Raw genomic sequence first — 17,775 nt, 5'->3', positions numbered from 1 at the left:
TAGGATTGATGAATCCCACGTCTTCGTAACTGAAAGCGCGTGCCAGTTGTTCCTAATTAGCATAAAAAAACGCCCCGCAAATTCCCATATAAGGACATGACACTTCCTGTGCACCTCCTGGGAGACAGGTTTTCGGAGATTGTCGGAGCCGAGGTGGAGGAAGTACTGAATCTCAGTACTTAAATAAAAGTACAAATAACCAGAGACATATTTACTTTAGTAAAAGTACAAGGTGTCCACTACCACAAACAAGGCCTGGCTTTTTAAAAAAAGTTCCTATCCTAACCAGCATAAAACGGAAATGTGTTGTTAGAATCGGAATGCGGTTGGTTTTATTCATGGATGTATTTTGTTTTCTTTAACCATGCAAGTAAGCAAATAAAGTGTGTGAAGCAGCGGACTTGGGGAGATGTGAAGAGGTCCGGCCAAATAAATAAGGCAGAGGAGTAAACGATGGAGAGAAATAGATATAGCAACTAAATTATATTAAAAACGGGAATAATAAAAACAAATGTTTTTATTTTCGGAGGCTGTATTACCGAGGGTCAGCGGTGCTGCGCCCGGGCTCTGCAGCACCGGAGCCGGCTTGGATCAGCGGTGCCCCATACAGTATCTACGGCAACCAAGACAACGTGTGACGGTAAGGAAGACGTTTTGGCAGGGGGGGAAACTGATCAGAAAATGTAACAGAACATTGTAGAAATGTAGTGGAGTAGAAAGTATAGATAATTGCTGCAAAATGTAACAAAGTAAAAGTCAAAAGTAGGCTATGCACTATTGAGTCTACTTAAGTAAAGTACAGATACGTGAAAAATTTACTTAAGAACAGTTAGGACGAATTTGTACTTTGTTACATTCTACCACTGCATTTTGGCCCTATAAATAGCGATCAATCACCAAATAACGCAAGATTTAATCAGTTTAATTGCTGATGTAAATTGCAGTGTTAGTGCTTTTCTTGCATACTATGATATTTTTTTCAACAAATGATCAGAAATACATTACAGTACAATACTTTCATTGTAAACGACTGTAGAATAAAATAAAATGCAGTAAGCAATCATTTGGAGCAAATTGTCATCACTCAAATGTGCCTAAGAGTGCTTTTCAGTGTTTGTAGATTTTGTTCTTAGCTAAGAACAAATCCAAGTTAAGAAAACATTAGTGAATGCCAGAATCTTCGTAAAAAGTTCGTAAGAAGGGTTTAAGAACACATTTCTTCGTAAGAATGGTTGGTGAATGAGGCCCATTGTTTGGTAAATTGTAATATTTGATTTTTAATTAGTGCTGTCATTCCTCCTTGTTTACCTTTTTAGAGTTTTGTACCATGTCACTGAAGCCATAGTTTACATTTTAGAAGTAAAGAATACTTCCTCTTGTGATACATGACGGAAAACTGTTGTTTATTACCTGCCTAAAAGAACCTGCTGCAAAGTAAAGCGACAACTCTTGAAGAGCAAATGACATGTTCATTTTGACATCTTAAATACCAAAAAAGGATTTTTTTCAAAAGGAAAAGTCTGTCTTTAGTCATGCCTCAGTTTAAGTTAGAATATAAGAATATGCCTATATTTTTTTTAAAGGAAATCTGGAGAGGCATACTGGAGAGCCAGTACAGCTAGTTCTGATTATTAGGGTTGCACGATATTGACAAAATGTGGTATTGCGATATTGATTATGAATATTGCGATATCAATTATTAATTTCGGTATTTGTAAACCTATGTAAAATTACAAAAGTTGCATACCTGTATCTAGAATGGCATTTTTTATGTGGGCATTGAGTAGGAAGATGACGCCAGTCACTTCTTGACTACATTCTGACCCAGCTGCACTTTCCCTGTGTCTGTAAACCATGCTTTAAATGCAGGCATCTTCCACTAACCTATTACTCAGCTACAGTTTCATGTGTGAGAGCGAGAGAATGACATGTCATAGCGCAGCAGGGAATCGAATCCCAGACACAGTAATCGAGAAAAACTATTATTTTGCACATTACGTTTTGCAAGTATACTCTATACTCTCTAAACTATTTTGTCTTGTGTTCTGAATTTTAAAAAAATGGGTAAAATATAAAGGGATATTTCACTGTTCAATGTGTTTTTACTGTTGATTTGTTTAAATGTTTCACTACTTTTGAGGTTCAATATTTGCAACATCTTTCCAAAAGTCAATGAGTAATTGTGTTAAATAATCCTGATTTCAATATCAACCAAAATAATTGTGATTATGATATTTTCCATAATCAAGCAGCCCCATTGTGGTCCAAACCTCAATCAAATGTGTCATTTTGATTGACTATTCTACACAGTTTATTCTGCACATCAACAGGCACGTTGAAAACGGACGCATTGAAAACAGGGAATCAATTAAAATTTCTTGCTCTGTGCAAAACTCCCCCCATGAGTGTCCTGTCTGATCCCACCTCGTTCCACTCCATTTGTCCCAAAGGAGATTTGTCTTGGACAAAAGGCTGCCATGTAAAAATTCACAAGATATAAGTACATACAATACAAGCAGTGGTGGAAAAAGTACTCAGATCCTTTGCTTAAGTTAAAGTACTAACACCGTACTAATACCACACTGTAAAAATACTCTGTTACAAGTAAAAGTCCTGCATTGAAAATGTTACATAAGTAAAGGTATGTAAGTATCATCAGGAAAATGTCCTTAAAGTATTCATAGTAAAAGTACTCAATGCAGAAAAATCATCACATTTTAGGAACTGGAAATGATCCAAACAGTTCTGTCAGTCAACTAAGTGTTTAATCGACTAATCATTTCAGCTGGACTGGTAGGCATGTATATTGTTGGGTAGTTTAATTTAGTATAAAACATTGTATTTTACCAACTAGATGTGTTTTGTGTGCAAAAATCGTACTCTAATTTATTATAGAGTAACTAGTAACTAAAGCTTTCAGATAAATGTAGTGGAGTAAAAAGTACAATATTTCTCTGTAGTGAAATGTAGTAAAGTAGAGTGGCATCAAAAGAAAAGACTCAAGTAAAGTACAAGTACCTCAAATGTGTACTTAAGAACAGCTCTTGAGTAAATGTACTTCTTAAGTAAATGTACTTCTTGAGTAAATGTACTAAGTAACATTCCACCACTGAACAGAAGTGCAAACATTAAAGTGAATGCAAATATAATAACACAAAAACATTGAGTTTTAATACTTGTTGAGGTATCTTTTTTGTTTAATTGGGACCCTTTAAAGGAACACGCCGACTTATTGGGAATTTAGCTTATTCACCGTAACCCCCAGAGTTAGACAAGTCGATACATACCCTTCTCATCTCCGTGTGTGCTGTAATGCTGTCTGACGGCTCCAGCGGCATCAGGCCAGCACAGAACATGCAGGTGAATGGTTCCAGCAATCCTACTGCTCCGAATAAGTGACAAAATAACACCAACATGTTCCTATTTACATGTTGTGATTTTAGAATCTGGCGTGTACAAAAAAACAACGTAACATGAGACACAGCCATCTTCTAACAGTAAACAAACCGGGAACTATATTCTCAGGCGGAAGAATATAGTACTTGGGCGGAGTGATATGCTCGCAGCAAGCCTGTCTGAGAATATAGTTCCCGGTTTGTTTACTGTTAGAAGATGGCTGTGTCTCATGTTACGTTGTTTTTTGTACACGCTGTGACTATACAAATCACAACATGTAAATAGGAAAATGTTGGCGTTATTTTGTCACTTTTGTCACAATTCGGAGCAGTAGGCTAGTTGGAACCAGTTACCTGCAGGATCTGTGCTAGGCTAAGCTAATGCTGGAACCGTCAGACAGCGTTACAGCACGCACGGAGATGAGAAGGGTATGTATCGACTTGTCTTACTCTGGGGGTTGCGGTGAATAAGCTAAATTCCCAATAAGTCGGCGTGTTCCTTTAACATTGACCTGATGGGAGCAGGATGTGAGGGTCAGCAGTAATTTTCCTCACAGAGCTGTTGGAGGATTGGATGCTCCCTCACCCCTATCACTTCCAGTGCTGTAATCTGCTCTGATTTCAGTTTCACCGTTATTTGCCAAACCAAGATGAGATTCCATATCTCGGTATGCTCTTTGCATAATAAAATACTAACACTATCTTATCTGTTCAACCCCAAACACCCTGAATCTTCCCAGAAAGTAAACTTACTGTATTGAACACAGAATTCACATGGACATCCCAGGGCAGATTAGAGTCAATATGTAGTATTTTATATTGTATGTATGTACCGAAAGAACGAGATCCAGGGTACAAGCAGCCAAAATGGGTTTCCTCAGGAGGGCGGCTGGCGTCTCCCTTAGAGATAGGGTGAAAAGCTCAGTCATCCGTGAGGAGCTCGGAGTAGAGCCGCTGCTCCTTCGCGTCAAAAGGAGCCAGTTGAGGTGGTTCGGGCATCTGGGCGCCTCCCTAGGAAGGTGTTCCAGGCACATCCAGCTGGGAGGAGGCCTCGGGGAAGACCCAGGACTAGGTGGAGGGATTATATCTCCAACCTGGCCTGGGAACGCCTCGGGATCCCCCAGTCAGAGCTGGTTAATGTTGCTCGGGAAAGGGAAGTTTGGGGTCCCCTGCTGCAGCTGCTCCCACCGCGACCCGTCACCGGATAAGCAGACGAAGATGGATGGATGGATGGATGGATGGATGGATGGATGGATACATAAGTATTTGTAAGGTTGAAGCTGAGTGTTACACGCGTCATGGTCTAGTAGTGAAGAGTGATCTCCTAGGTGAACTGAATCAAAAATGATTTCCTCTTTGCATTAACTTGATTGTGAGCTGGCCAGGCCGCTGTGTTCACGAAAACATAGTCCCTTTGTGCCGACAGAGCAGCAAGTAACCGTCGACATGTTGGAGGTAAAGAGATACAAACAAACAGCTGTGGCTCAGTAGTAGAGCAGTTGCCTGCCAATCGCAAGGTGGGTTGTTCAATCCCTGGCCCTGCCTCTGGCCCATGTCAAAGTGTCCTTGTGACCTTGTACAGCAGCCTCGGCTGCAGTGTATGAATGGTTCCTTGTACTATGTAAAAGTGCTTTGAGTAGTCGTGAAGACTAGAAAAGTGCTATATAAACAAAGTCCATTTACATTTATAAACGCTTTGTGCAGAGAAAGTACTGGCAGCTGCTGATATTGAGGACAGAAAGGATGGACATGACGCGTCATTAACAAAATGTTGCGTAAAACCCCACAAAGTAAACGGTAATGTGCCCATACTCGTATGTTTAGGAATTGTTTTCGTTCCGTTTTCAGCAGCAGCCGAGCTTGTTGCAGGTTTAAATATATTCAAGCATATGGAACCTATTGTTTGTCCTGATGTAATATTATTTCCACACAATATCTGGGGTACTATGAATAGTTGTTGGGAGATTACAGTACATTGTCCCACTGCACTGCATGCATCTTTAGGAATTGGTTTTAAAGTCATAAAATAACCTCCTTATTTATATCAATAATTATGTTTCATTTTAAGTCCCAGCAACAGTAAAGGGGCTTTCACACCGGCGCGCGGTAACTTGCCACCTCCGCGGTTATGATTATGGCGGCAGGGAAGCCGTTGCCGCCCACGTGAATGCGCACTGATTCTGCTCTGCTGCCGTGCTGATCACGCTGCCAAAACACTTTTGCTTTTTAGTGAAACGCTCTGGCAGGAGCCGCGGTGTGAAACCAGCTTAAGATCCACGTCTGCCTTTATCTCCTTTGATTCACATTTTTTCACATAGGGTACTTGGTGAAAGCTATTTTTTAAAGCCCTTAAACTGTGGAATACCCTGAGACTGGATTGTTAGAATGGAACGTTTGCTTATTATCTAAAGAAGCAATTATATCCGTAAGACCTATTTTGAGGTGGGAGCTACTTAAGGCTGAAATCCAGGACATGGTTGAAGTCAGTTCAAGCTGTAATACCAATCTCATGAGTCTCCCTATTACCATTTGAGAGAAGAGACATGAACTAGCCTGTCATGGTAATCAGGGTGCGAACTACGGGGGAGCTAGAGGGAGCTCGGCTCCCCTTAATAAGACATGGGCTCCCCTGAAAACGTGATTTGTGAAATTTTTTGGGGGGAGGGGGGTCTCTAAAAATACTGACAATGTGTCATTTTGATGTGCAATTTCAGTTTTGTGTAATATGATCATCGTGGATTATTATGTGTAAAATTGCAAAAATATTCATTAATGCATGACAGCAATTTAAACCTAATTCACTTCAATAAAGATAACTATACATGCTATTCTTGTTATGAGCATCAAGGTGTGGCGGCACTGCGCTGCAAATTCAACTCATGTTTAGTACATGTTAACTCAAATATATATTATGGTATTCTTCGGTAGCCTGAGTAACTTTAACAGTTGTTCATGTGAAATCTCAAAGACAGCCTGATGCTTTGTTTATAGACTATTTGTGAGTGGCTGTTTGCTGTTTGACTCCCCCGAAGGCCACGGTATAGTTCGAACACTGATGGTAATTAACAGATGTAGAAGTATTAAAGGGGTGATAGAATGCAAAATCGATCTTACCTTGTCAAAGTTGAAAAACGACAGTTTGGTGGGTAAATAGGACATACATAGAACCTCAAAATCCCAATCACACCTCTTTCCTCTGCAAATCTCACAATTTGAAACTGCTGCTGAAAACGGGCGAATCTGAACAAAGCTAAAAGTTGACGTCAACTTCTCAACTCCTCCTTATCTGGCTCTAGTCTCTAGTCTTTGTCACGCCCCAACATTTACATAGGCTACACAACTGACCTGAGTTCAGCTAGTCTTCTGAATTTAGGTCACGCAGATCTCTGAAATTGTATACATTGTTCATCTTCTATTCTACCACTAAATTCACTTCTGAGACTTTTTATGCGAGACATCAATGTAAATGTAAAGCTCAAATATGGGCCATTTCACAAAAATTGATGACTAATTGCAAATTTGGTAGGATAGTATTGGACTTCACAAGCTCCACAATCTGCCGGGACAAGTGGCGCCTGCTAGCCGGGTTTGCTGCCTTACCTGTCGGCCTCTCCCCCTTCACAGACCTGCTGAGCTGGAGCTCTGTCAGGATCTCCCACACGAGCTGCGCTTTTTGCAAGGATATTGAAAAAGAACCACGGTCGTAAATGCAGGGTTCCAGACTGTACACCGGAATAGCCTACTGGCCCAGAGAAAAGTCTTTAGAACGAGTATATCGGACAATGGAGCGGGAGTTGTGGATCTAACGCAGCACTGCAGAGGCACTGGCAGAAGACAGGCTTGCAAGGGGTTCACTCTCCGCTCCCCGCACTAACTAGCTACAAGGTGAGTTGTGATTCTTTGGTGGAGGTTTTTTTATGTCCCAAGGGTAAGTTACAACTACAATCATTATAATGAAAGTGTCAAGCCTGGGCATGTCTGGGCATGTAACAGACAGAGTGCGTGTGTGTGTGTGTGTGTGTGTGTGTGTGTGTGTGTGTGTGTGTGTGTGTGTGTGTGTGTGTGTGTGTGTTTGAGAAATATGAGACTCCAATGTATGTGTATGTGGGTTGCTCAACCAATCAGCGCGCAGCTCATCTAAATATTCATGAGCATACCATATTTGGAAGAAAAGCTCTTGTTCTAAATAGGGCCATATTCACAGGGTAGTTAATGGCCCACAGAAAATCACTTGGGCCATTTTCAGCCCAAACAATGTTACATACCTTATTAGGAGACCTTAAGGAACAGTGTGAAATACACTATATTATCATTCTATCACCCCTTTAACAAATGGGATAATTTTTGTATCAAGCACCATATTCAGACAATGAATTAAACATTTTAATTCCATACACGGACTGAATATTTTAAATATAGACATCATTATGGATTCATGCTGTCTCATAACCTGTCGACCAGCCTGTCGAGGAGAATGACATTTCTTTTAAGTACTAAGACAAGTTTACTGAACCATATCAAAATAAGATTTCTGACAGACCGTTAAGCAGACCAATTAGGCATACTGAATGTCTTTTACAAGATGTGCATGCTTAAAACTAGGGTGTGCATTAGACACAGTGGAGGAGGATGTTTTTTGAAATGTCTACCATTTCCCTGGTTTATTATAATAAATGATGTTGATAATGTCTATTGAAGAAGGCCACTGATGCTTAAATGGCCACTTTATAATACTGAAAAGGTCAATGAAACAAGACAGTGTTTACTTTTTTTAATATTTAGAACCAAAGCTACAATCTTCAACTAACCACCATATTTCCCTTAACATTTTTGTAGCCTAAACCTACTGCAACCTAAACCCAATGAGACACATGCACATCCCAGTCTCTGGAATCAAGTGTGCTTTATACGCCCACCATCCACCCCAACTATCTCCCTGTGGCTCCTGTGCAGCACCAGAATGCATCACTTAATCGATGAAAAATTGCTCGTGAACATAATCCAGGCAACATTTCCTCCAAAACATAAAAATGTAATTTTAAGGAGACAATGCTGCATAATTCAATTCAATTCAATTCAATTTTATTTATAGTATCAAATCATAACAAGAGTTATCTCAAGACACTTTACAGATAGAGTAGTTCTGGACCACACTCTATAAATTCCAAAGCCCCAACAATTACAGTAATTCCCCCAAGAGCAAGCATTAGCAGTGGCTATTGCGACAGTGGCGAGGAAAAAACTCCCTTTTAGGAAGAAACCTCGGCAGACCCAGACTCTTGGTAGGCGGTGTCTGACAGGGCCGGTTGGGGATGTGATGAACAGTGGCAAATAATAGTCACATTAAAGATAATGGAACAGTGACTTCTAAGGTACCTGTGGAAGTTCATGTCGTAGCAGGGCACATCGTGTCATACTGAGTAGTGCAGTCTCCTATACCGGATCCTGACTACTCTGTGCGTATGAACATCACAGCAGGGCGTTGCGGGATGTAACGTGGCGCTGAAGAGCAAGGGTGGATGCGGCGGACATATGACATAGGGGGAAAGGATGTGGGGTCTGTATTGAAGTTGTAATTACAGAGATGAAAGGCAAGCTATAGTTTCTTTACAGTAATCTATGGGGTGTGTTTGACGGGGCTTTTTCAATGTAAAATGAAGCCACACTAGAGCGCCGCTTACTGTGCTCCACGGCTGCAACACAACAAGTGCCTGGCCGCTACGGAAAACCAAAACTTGCGCATGCAGGAAGATAGTTGGGGTGGATGGTGGGCGTATAAAGCACACTTGATTCCAGAGACTGGGATGTGCATGTGTCTCATTGGGTTTAAGTTGCAGTAGGTTTAGGCTACAAAAATGTTAAGGGAAATATGGTGGTTAGTTGAAGATTGTAGCTTTGGTTCTAAATATTAAAAAAAGTAAACACTGTCTTGTTTCATTGACCTTTTCAGTATTATAAAGTGGCCATTTAAGCATCAGTGGCCTTCTTCAATAGACATTATCAACATCATTTATTATAATAAACAGTCCAGGGAAATGGTAGACATTTCAGAAAACATCCTCCTCCACTGTGTCTAATGCACACCCTAGTTTTAAGCATGCACATCTTGTAAAAGACATTCAGTATGCCTAATTGGTCTGCTTAACGGTCTGTCAGAAATCTTATTTTGATATGGTTCAGTAAACTTGTCTTAGTACTTAAAAGAAATGTCATTCTCCTCGACAAGCTGGTCGACAGGTTATGAGACAGCATGAATCCATAATGATGTCTATATTTAAAATATTCAGTCCATGATCAGATTTGAAACCAAATCCTCCAAACGTTTCCAATAAAGAAACGATTCCGACGAAATCGTAATTTTTGAAACGATTCCAAGTAGGAATCGGTTCTCGATGCCCAACCCTAGTGCTGAGCGACCGATAAATGTAAACAGAATACAGCGTGCAGAGATGAGCTGTGATGGTGTAGCATCAATATGTCTGTAAAAGAGTGTTGCTGTGTTTGCCATCAGAATTCTAAAATAGTACTTTAACAGAAAGTTCCATCACATCCATCCACAGCTGCAGACATCTTGCTCCTCTTTACTAAGTCAGGTTTGTGTCCCCAACGCACGGGTGCATTAGCCAACAATTAAGTCATCACGTATTTTACAATAAACCCAAAATCTCCAAACTGTAGGCTTCCCAGGTAACACATATTTACCTCTATCAATAATATAGACTCCCTCCAGGCACATTTCAAAACATTTGAAAATGTTATGCATCAAAATATTGTGCATGGGGTTTTTGCTCCTCAACTAATGTTTTTTAGGATCTATTGATATGCAAATATTTAGATGCCTGCAGGCAAAACCTCCAATATAATTTCATCGAAATAGTCAAGGTGCATGTTTTGTCTGTAAATTCAGATATGAGCCGATGGTGTGTCTAGTTGTATACTCTTTTTCATCATATCATCAGAAAAACTAAATAAATGTAAATGTGTGGTGTCTGCACGAAAAGGAATAACATTAGAAAAGCAAAATTAGAAAATGATTCCTGTCTAAATCTGATGAGGCAAACATGTAGATCATTATTTCAAATAGCTATGTAAATACAAAGGCTGTTCTGTTTTACTAGCCAGCTAGTCTCTCATTGCCAGACCTTCCTCCACAGCGCTGCGGAGGAGGGTCTGGCTAGTCCACACAGCATTCCGGGATGGGAGAAAAACGTGCTCTGGTTTATTGGCATTTCTTTAAACCAATCACAATCGTCTTGGGCGGCGGTAAGCGCCAGACGGAGCCCCGGTGCTGCTGCAAAATAGTTAATTCAAAGGTTGTTTTAATCGTGCAACAGAAAACTCAGATTGGATAGATAGTCTAGCTAGCTGTCTGGATTTACCCTGCAGAGATCTGAGGAGCAATTAACCATAGTCCTCAGAAATCTACCAGAGTTTAAAATTACAACACAACAAAAGAGGAAGGTAAAGGACATCCGGCCGAAAAGAGGGACATCCGGCGGAATTTCCAGCGGCAACGGAGCAATCCCATAAGTGAAACGTCATGGATATAGACTACTGGTGCATTCTTTTTGTCTTGTAATCTCGACTAGTAGCTCAAGTGTGACGTCACATCCATGTCGAAAAACGAATAACCGCGGGTTGTTGCGTTCTTTTTGTCACACAATCCTACGAGTCGGAGAAAAGATGGATTTTTGTAACATTTTTAGTAACATTTAGGATTCTATTCACCCAGTTATTGACATATTACACAAATATATTTCACAGTTTGATACATGAAAATTACGTTTTGATTAACGTTAACGTTAGGCTACTGCTCTGCTTTCTGCTCAAGGCTCGGCTTAAAGCCATTGTTGTCATATAGCAACCGAGCGTCTCTAGCCAATTTCAGCTGCACAAGCTACAAATAACTAATCAGGCGGTATTTAACTCCTAATAAGACTGTAGCGACATGCCTATAGGTAGCAGTATACAGTGCTATGTGTACGACTTCTTCATTTGGTTACAACAAAGACAAAAGTGCTTAAAATTGTAGAAAACCACAATGTTTACTACGTGTGATGCACGACGTAGCCATCTTTGAAAGTGAACTCGGGGTCCTCTAAGTTCAGACGAGTTGACGAGTCGTATATACCACCTCGGTGGCGTTCTTTTTGCAACTTCTGGTTCGTAACTCCGGAAAACGACTCGTAGATCGACTTCGGGGGACAAAAAGAACGCACCATACTAGCCAGCTAACAGCAGGCAGCTACAGTTAGCAATGATTGCATGAAAAAAGACTTGCACACAGCAGCTGTTGCTGTTCAAATATACAGTTGTCACAGTTCAGAAACTTCAGAATCAACAAAAGCTCTAAAACAAAATTCCTTGGTTATGTGTAGAAAAAAGCTAGCCTGACAAGCCAGACCCATATCAAGATGTTGGGTCTGGTTCGCCCAGATAGCTCAGTTGGTAGATCGGGCACATATATAGAGGAGGTTTAGTCCTCGACGCAGTGGTGCGGGGTTCAACTCCGACTTGTTGCTGCATGTCATTCCCTTTCTCTCTCCCCTTTCATGTCTTCATCTGTCCTGAAAATGACAGATGAAGATGAAAATGATGAAAATGCCCCAAAAAATAATCTTAAAAAAAGATTGCGTCTGGGAACTCACCATTGGCAGGGCTCAATCCGAGGGGCGGGATAAACGGTTGTCTTTCAAATTCCCTCTGCACGCAATAGGATAGCACTACAACAGGCAGAGCAACGAAGAAGGTAGTGGAGCTAGTTGATAGATTAAACTTCTGAAAAGACCACTGTTCGCCAGCAGCAGCAGCCATAAGCCCGCCTACTGACTCTATACATGCTGTGATTGGCCCGGACAGAGTTTGGTTTTTCCAGCTCGAAATCCAACGGAGAGTTGCTAGACTGACCCTGGCTGCAAATTACATTTGCTGCTGCTAGGGTGCGTCTAGATTTCTAGGCTAGAAAAAAGCTTTTCTTCTTCTTTCTTTGATCTTCCAGCTCTGGTTTGTAATCTAAAGCTGCACAATCTGCCATGTTACTTTAAAAAAGTTCCACCACTCCTCGGCACAGCCTGTCACTCCATGGAAAAGTAAGACTCCTGTTAACATACATTGATCAGATCAGTGTAGATCAGGAGCTTTAAAAACCTAGAAAAAACAATATTTAAATGTACCACATCACCATCTGCCAAACTATTCATCATTCTAGTATTTGCAATTTTATGGCAGCACAATATTGTTAGTCCTTACGGCGTTTCTTTCTTTGACATTGTTTCCCTTTCATTTAGTATCTATAGTGGCCCTGGTGCTGAGGGTGCTGCATGGTGCTGAATTCAGTCCTGCCCTCAATTTAACAGGATCAATCACAGATCAGTGACAAATAACCCTGCAAGTCTGGTCATTCACTTGCCAGAATTTTACTCAGCCAAGGCTCGTGGTGCACTATATCAGGTGCTTTTACATTTATTTTTGTCGCAGTAATGCCAACATTCAAGACAAAGCATTTCCGAACTAATTCTGTAAGAATAAAGTACTTTGATCATTTAGAGGAGCTCCTAGGTTGAACTTGGAACCATAGCTCTCTTATTTATTTAATGAGAAACATATCCATACATCATCAAATGCTGTAGAGCATGTAACATGGGAAGAGTGTGAGACAAACTGTCAGATGATGATTACTGACACAACTCCTCAAATAAGGAGCAAATCGCTCCTGAGAAGTCAAGCCCATTAGAAACGCAAACAGACTTTATCGAGTTTGTTGCACCGATTTTGTGACAATATAAAAAGGTCAGCCATGACAAAAGAGACAAATGTTAGCCAGATATTAACAGGTCAGATTGTTCCAGAGCTGGAGGCAAACTGTAAGGCAGCCAGAATATACTAATGCACTAAATATATGACTCATACTGTTGTGTTCTTGGGTGATGACCACTTCTCTGTACCTTTTTGTATCTAGAGGACAAATAACTCAGCAACAATGTAACTCAATACAGATGTATCATTGGTTTGTATAGCTTGCCGTTTGTGGCTGTAGGCTAATATGTTTCTATTAAGCCTTTCTAACAAGCTAAGAGGGGATTGTTCTAAGGCAAAGAAAAACGACTTCAGTAGCGAGAAACAGCGACTGTAAGAATGAAGTACTTTGATCATTTAGAGGATCTGTTAGGTTGAACTATTTTTAGGGGTTGGCACCACAGCTCCCTTATTTACTTAATGAGAAAAATATCCATCTATCATCTAATGCTGTTTAAAGCATGTAACATGGGTAGCGTCAGTGTAGTAAAAAGCCAGCGGAGGTGTCCTTACCTGTGCGTCAGCTGAAGTCCAGCACAAGAAAAAGTTTAAGGCTAATATCCACAGGTAGAAGTTCATATTTCGTCGATCTGTCTTCATCTCCAGCAGTGTAAACATATAGGAACTATGCGTTCATTCGAATTCAAGCAGCCTTATGCTTGAGATAAACATCCCCTTTAGTTGCCGGCGCATTATTGAGTGTTATTATTGAGTGATAGTTTCCAATTAGCTTGATAGAAAGTTTCATCGCAGGCAGTGGTCCAAAATTGAGCTTCCCAGCGCAGTGAGAAGGATGCGGCAGTGGACTTTAACAGTTCACAAATTCCACTTGGTTTTCCCCTAAATGTCCTCCTCTTGTACACTCAGAAAGGCTCTCAGAAATGCGTACCGTGCCATCGCTGCCCCTGCAGAGGAAGAGTCCTGGACACACGCTGGCACTGGAGATATCAGTTCTGGGATGTGGCGCGCGCTCGACCTGGGCGCGAGGGAAGGAAAAGTGATCCTCAAGTCCATGAGGAAAATCCCTTCTCTGTTGTACATCCCCTCAGCCTGTGCGCACTCTCCACCACACAGTTGGACGGTGCGTAAATGCTGCCTCTACCTTGTCCTAGCGGCCAACAGTGAGATTAAGCTATCCTTTCCCCTTTTCCCCGCATTAATTCATGGCATGCGCTGGTGAACGGGACACCCACCAATGGTGCGTCACTTTTGTCAACAGTGTTTTTGACGCACAGACATGTTTTCTAAGATATAACGTAAATTGAAATATATTTTTTATATAATTTTTTTTTATTTATTATATACATATCGCTCCTTTTTAATCGACTGAGCAACTGTCTAGGTACATTGTAAAACCTCCAAGTTCAGCTAAAGCTGCTAACCTGTTGCTGTTTTTATACATTTAACTCGTCATATTGACTTGAATAACATGGCATCAGACTAATGTTAACGATTAAAACTACCCAGCATGCATTTTATCCCCCTCTTTTGTTAGCTTATAAAGTTACAGACACCAGCCTGCATGTTTTATAGCTAAGGTATGATATAGATGTTATACAATAACTGCAACATCAGTTTTTTTTGCCCAATTTGAAGCATTGAAAACAAGCTGTAAACACAAAATTCTCGCCTTTTATAACATGGCCTGGGTGAATATTCTTCAAAAGAGAGCTTTAATACTTGTAAATAAAACCACTTATAGAGCATCAACTAATCCACTTTTTATCAAATGAAAAGCACTAAAATTCAGAGATATTGTTGACTTTAAAACTGCACAAACAACAGCTATCGAACAGTATCCAAGGGTTGTTTCAAATGAGAGAGAGCAAGTATAACTTAAGAGGAACGCTTGTATTTCAAAAGAAACTTATAAGAACAAATGCTAAATATCACTGCATCACAACCAAAGGAGTTAATGTATGGAACAGCTGCAGTGAAGAGATGAAATCATGTACAATAATGAGCAATATCAAGAGACTATTTAAAATGAATATATTGAATGGATACAAAAAGGACTCGAGGTGATAGTATTGCATACTGACTGTTAGGTTCCTGGACCTATATGGATGGATGGAAAAGAAAGAGAGGGAAAAAAAATGTAAATGTGTGTGTATGCATGTATGTATGCATCTGTGCCTGTGTATGCATGTAGGTGTAGGTGTATGTAAAGAAGAATTGTGTTGAATTGTTTTGTATTTAACAAAAGGATAAAAATAGAGAAAGGGGGTAGGACTAGAAAAGTTTGTTGAACTTTTTCCAACTCCTTTTTGAACATGGGAATTTCTTATTGGAATTACTTATAATCATTGTGGTAGATTATGCTGAGAAGTACATGTTATTTAAATTTGATATATGTATGTATATATATATATATATATATATATATATATATATATATTTTTTTATTTTATGTTCATATAAACTACTACTACTAAAACAAAAAATTCTTGATTCTGATTGGCGGCATGGTGTCCATTAAACCTACATTGTGTACATTTTTGAGTTAATTCTTAGCAAAAAAAAAACTTTGTTCTTTCACAAATATGTGCTCATTCATGTGCAATTACTTCCACCAACTAACCAAAGAATTCTCGTAAGCATAGAATCTGACATTCACAATCATTCAGAATACATACTACAAGTCTTTGGCTGTGTTAGCAAAGTTGTCCATTAGTCGCTAGTGTTTGATCATAAGTAATGTAATCGTAACAAAAGCTGAGTTGCTGGCTTCTCGGCCAATGCGCCAGTCCTGCCATTCATTTGAATATGGTTAGTGTGCCATTTGTGTGACGTCCTGTTGTGTATGTATGTAGCACAAGTAGACTTTATATTTTATATTGTTTTTTGGTCAGATCGTTTTTATGACATTTAATACCGCACTTGAAGGCAGCTTTAATTCATAGCAGATAGAGAGACAGAGAAAGAAAAGACAGAGGGAATGTGCTTGTTGCAGCAAACAGTCAGCTGTGAACTCGTGAGCAACGGAGCTTAAAGGAACACGCTGACTTATTGGGACTTTGTCTTATTCACTGTATCCCCCAGAGTTAGATAAGTCCATACATACCATTCTCATCTCCATGCGTGTCGTAACTCTGTCTGACCCACTCACCGCTAGCGTAGCTTAGCACAGATCATGGAGGTAACCGGCTCCATCTAGCCTACTGCTCCCAATAAGTAACAAAATAACGCCAACATGTTCCTATTTACATGTTGTGATTTGTATAGTCACAGCATGTACAAATAACAAGGTCATATGAGACACAGCCATCTTCTAACCATATACAAACTGGGAACTATAATATACATATATTACTCCAACTCTGAGCGAACTCGAGGCGAACTCTCCGCTCCTCACCATGGGGCTTCTCAGGTACTGCGAGCAAATCACTCCGCCCTAGTAGCAGAAGTAGCAGCGCTTTGCCTTTCTGAGTATATATAGTAAGCTAGATGGAGCCAGTTACCTCCAGGATCTGTGCTAAGCTAGGCTAGCGGTGGGGACGTCAGACAGAGTTATGACACGCACTTAGATGAGAAGGGTATGTATGGACTTATCTAACTCTGGGGGATATGGTGAATAAGCTAAATTACTAAAAAGTCTGTGTGTTCATTTAAGTGCTTGTGCTTCCTTTTTTTACCCTAATAGTTTTTAATTTAAGCTTTATTGTGGAGGCAGCCACTACAGAGTACCTGATCTAGTCTGAAAGCATTCTAACAGCGTATTCCTTTGATTCAGTATTTTTAGAGCACATGGTGCAAAAGGAGCTGTCCATGGTGCTGCAAGTGGTAACGTAGCGATCTACTGCGCATGTGTGCAACGTTTCCTTAAGCAGATAGGATAAACAACACTACTATGCATCCTCTGTTTGAGAGTATAACCGAGCCTGAAGGCAGCAGCTCAATTCAAACCATAGAACAAACATTGGTGGGACACAATCCTGCCAGCATTTTATTTTCTTCACAGTGTCACATTTGTGCTTTAATTATGTTGGGATTTATGTAGTCATGAGAGTAGATGGCACCTCACTTGGCAGAAATGATTGTTAAGTTTGTAGTATCTCTGGGTGACAAAACATACCTTTTCTTTGAGATGTCTGTATTTGTTTATAAAGAATGTTGAGCATGAATAACTAATTATGTTGTGCCTAAACTTTAGCACAAAGCACACGTGGGCAGAGCCTGTCTAATGACTCAGTAATGAACCCATGCCTTTAGCACATACACCATGGACTCGCACTGTGCACCATCCTGTTCAAGTGGTCACTGTTGATGGCATGCAGCTGTCAAATTGACATTTTTTAGTCATCATTTACCCAGCATGTAATGGGTGTAAAATAAACCACTTTACAACCTTATTGTGACAATAGAGAGGAGAGACAGACAGCGAATAAGAGAGAACAAAAAATGACATTGACTAGAATGCATTTCTGCAGAAATAGAAACCGATCATGGGAGCATGCACCCTCTCTCAATAAAAACAGTTTGAATAGGCTGTGATTTTTGTATGATTTCACACCCGAGTGCTTATTTTTCCTCAATTAGCTCAATTAGTGCGGAAAAAAAGTCATCCACTTATGTATTCACGAGT

The 17,775-nt window shown here is 40.2% G+C and overlaps 1 protein-coding gene across 1 annotated transcript in view; it reads right to left on the bottom strand.

The window, feature by feature from the left end:
* Nucleotides 1–14,350, bottom strand: part of LOC114564574 (parathyroid hormone 2 receptor) — an 80,381-nt gene extending 66,031 nt beyond the window's left edge. The window contains exon 1 of the mRNA XM_028591987.1: nucleotides 13,704–14,350. Within this exon, the coding sequence (XP_028447788.1) occupies nucleotides 13,704–13,808 (105 nt within the window). The 5' untranslated portion in view covers nucleotides 13,809–14,350. The remainder of the gene's footprint in view (nucleotides 1–13,703) is intronic.
* Nucleotides 14,351–17,775: the final 3,425 nt, after the last annotated feature.

This window comes from Perca flavescens, chromosome 11 (genome assembly GCF_004354835.1).
Source record: "Perca flavescens isolate YP-PL-M2 chromosome 11, PFLA_1.0, whole genome shotgun sequence".
Classification (NCBI taxonomy): Eukaryota; Metazoa; Chordata; class Actinopteri; order Perciformes; family Percidae; genus Perca; species Perca flavescens.
Note: the sequence above shows the minus strand (reverse complement) of the source record. Positions and strands in the feature narration are given on the sequence as shown.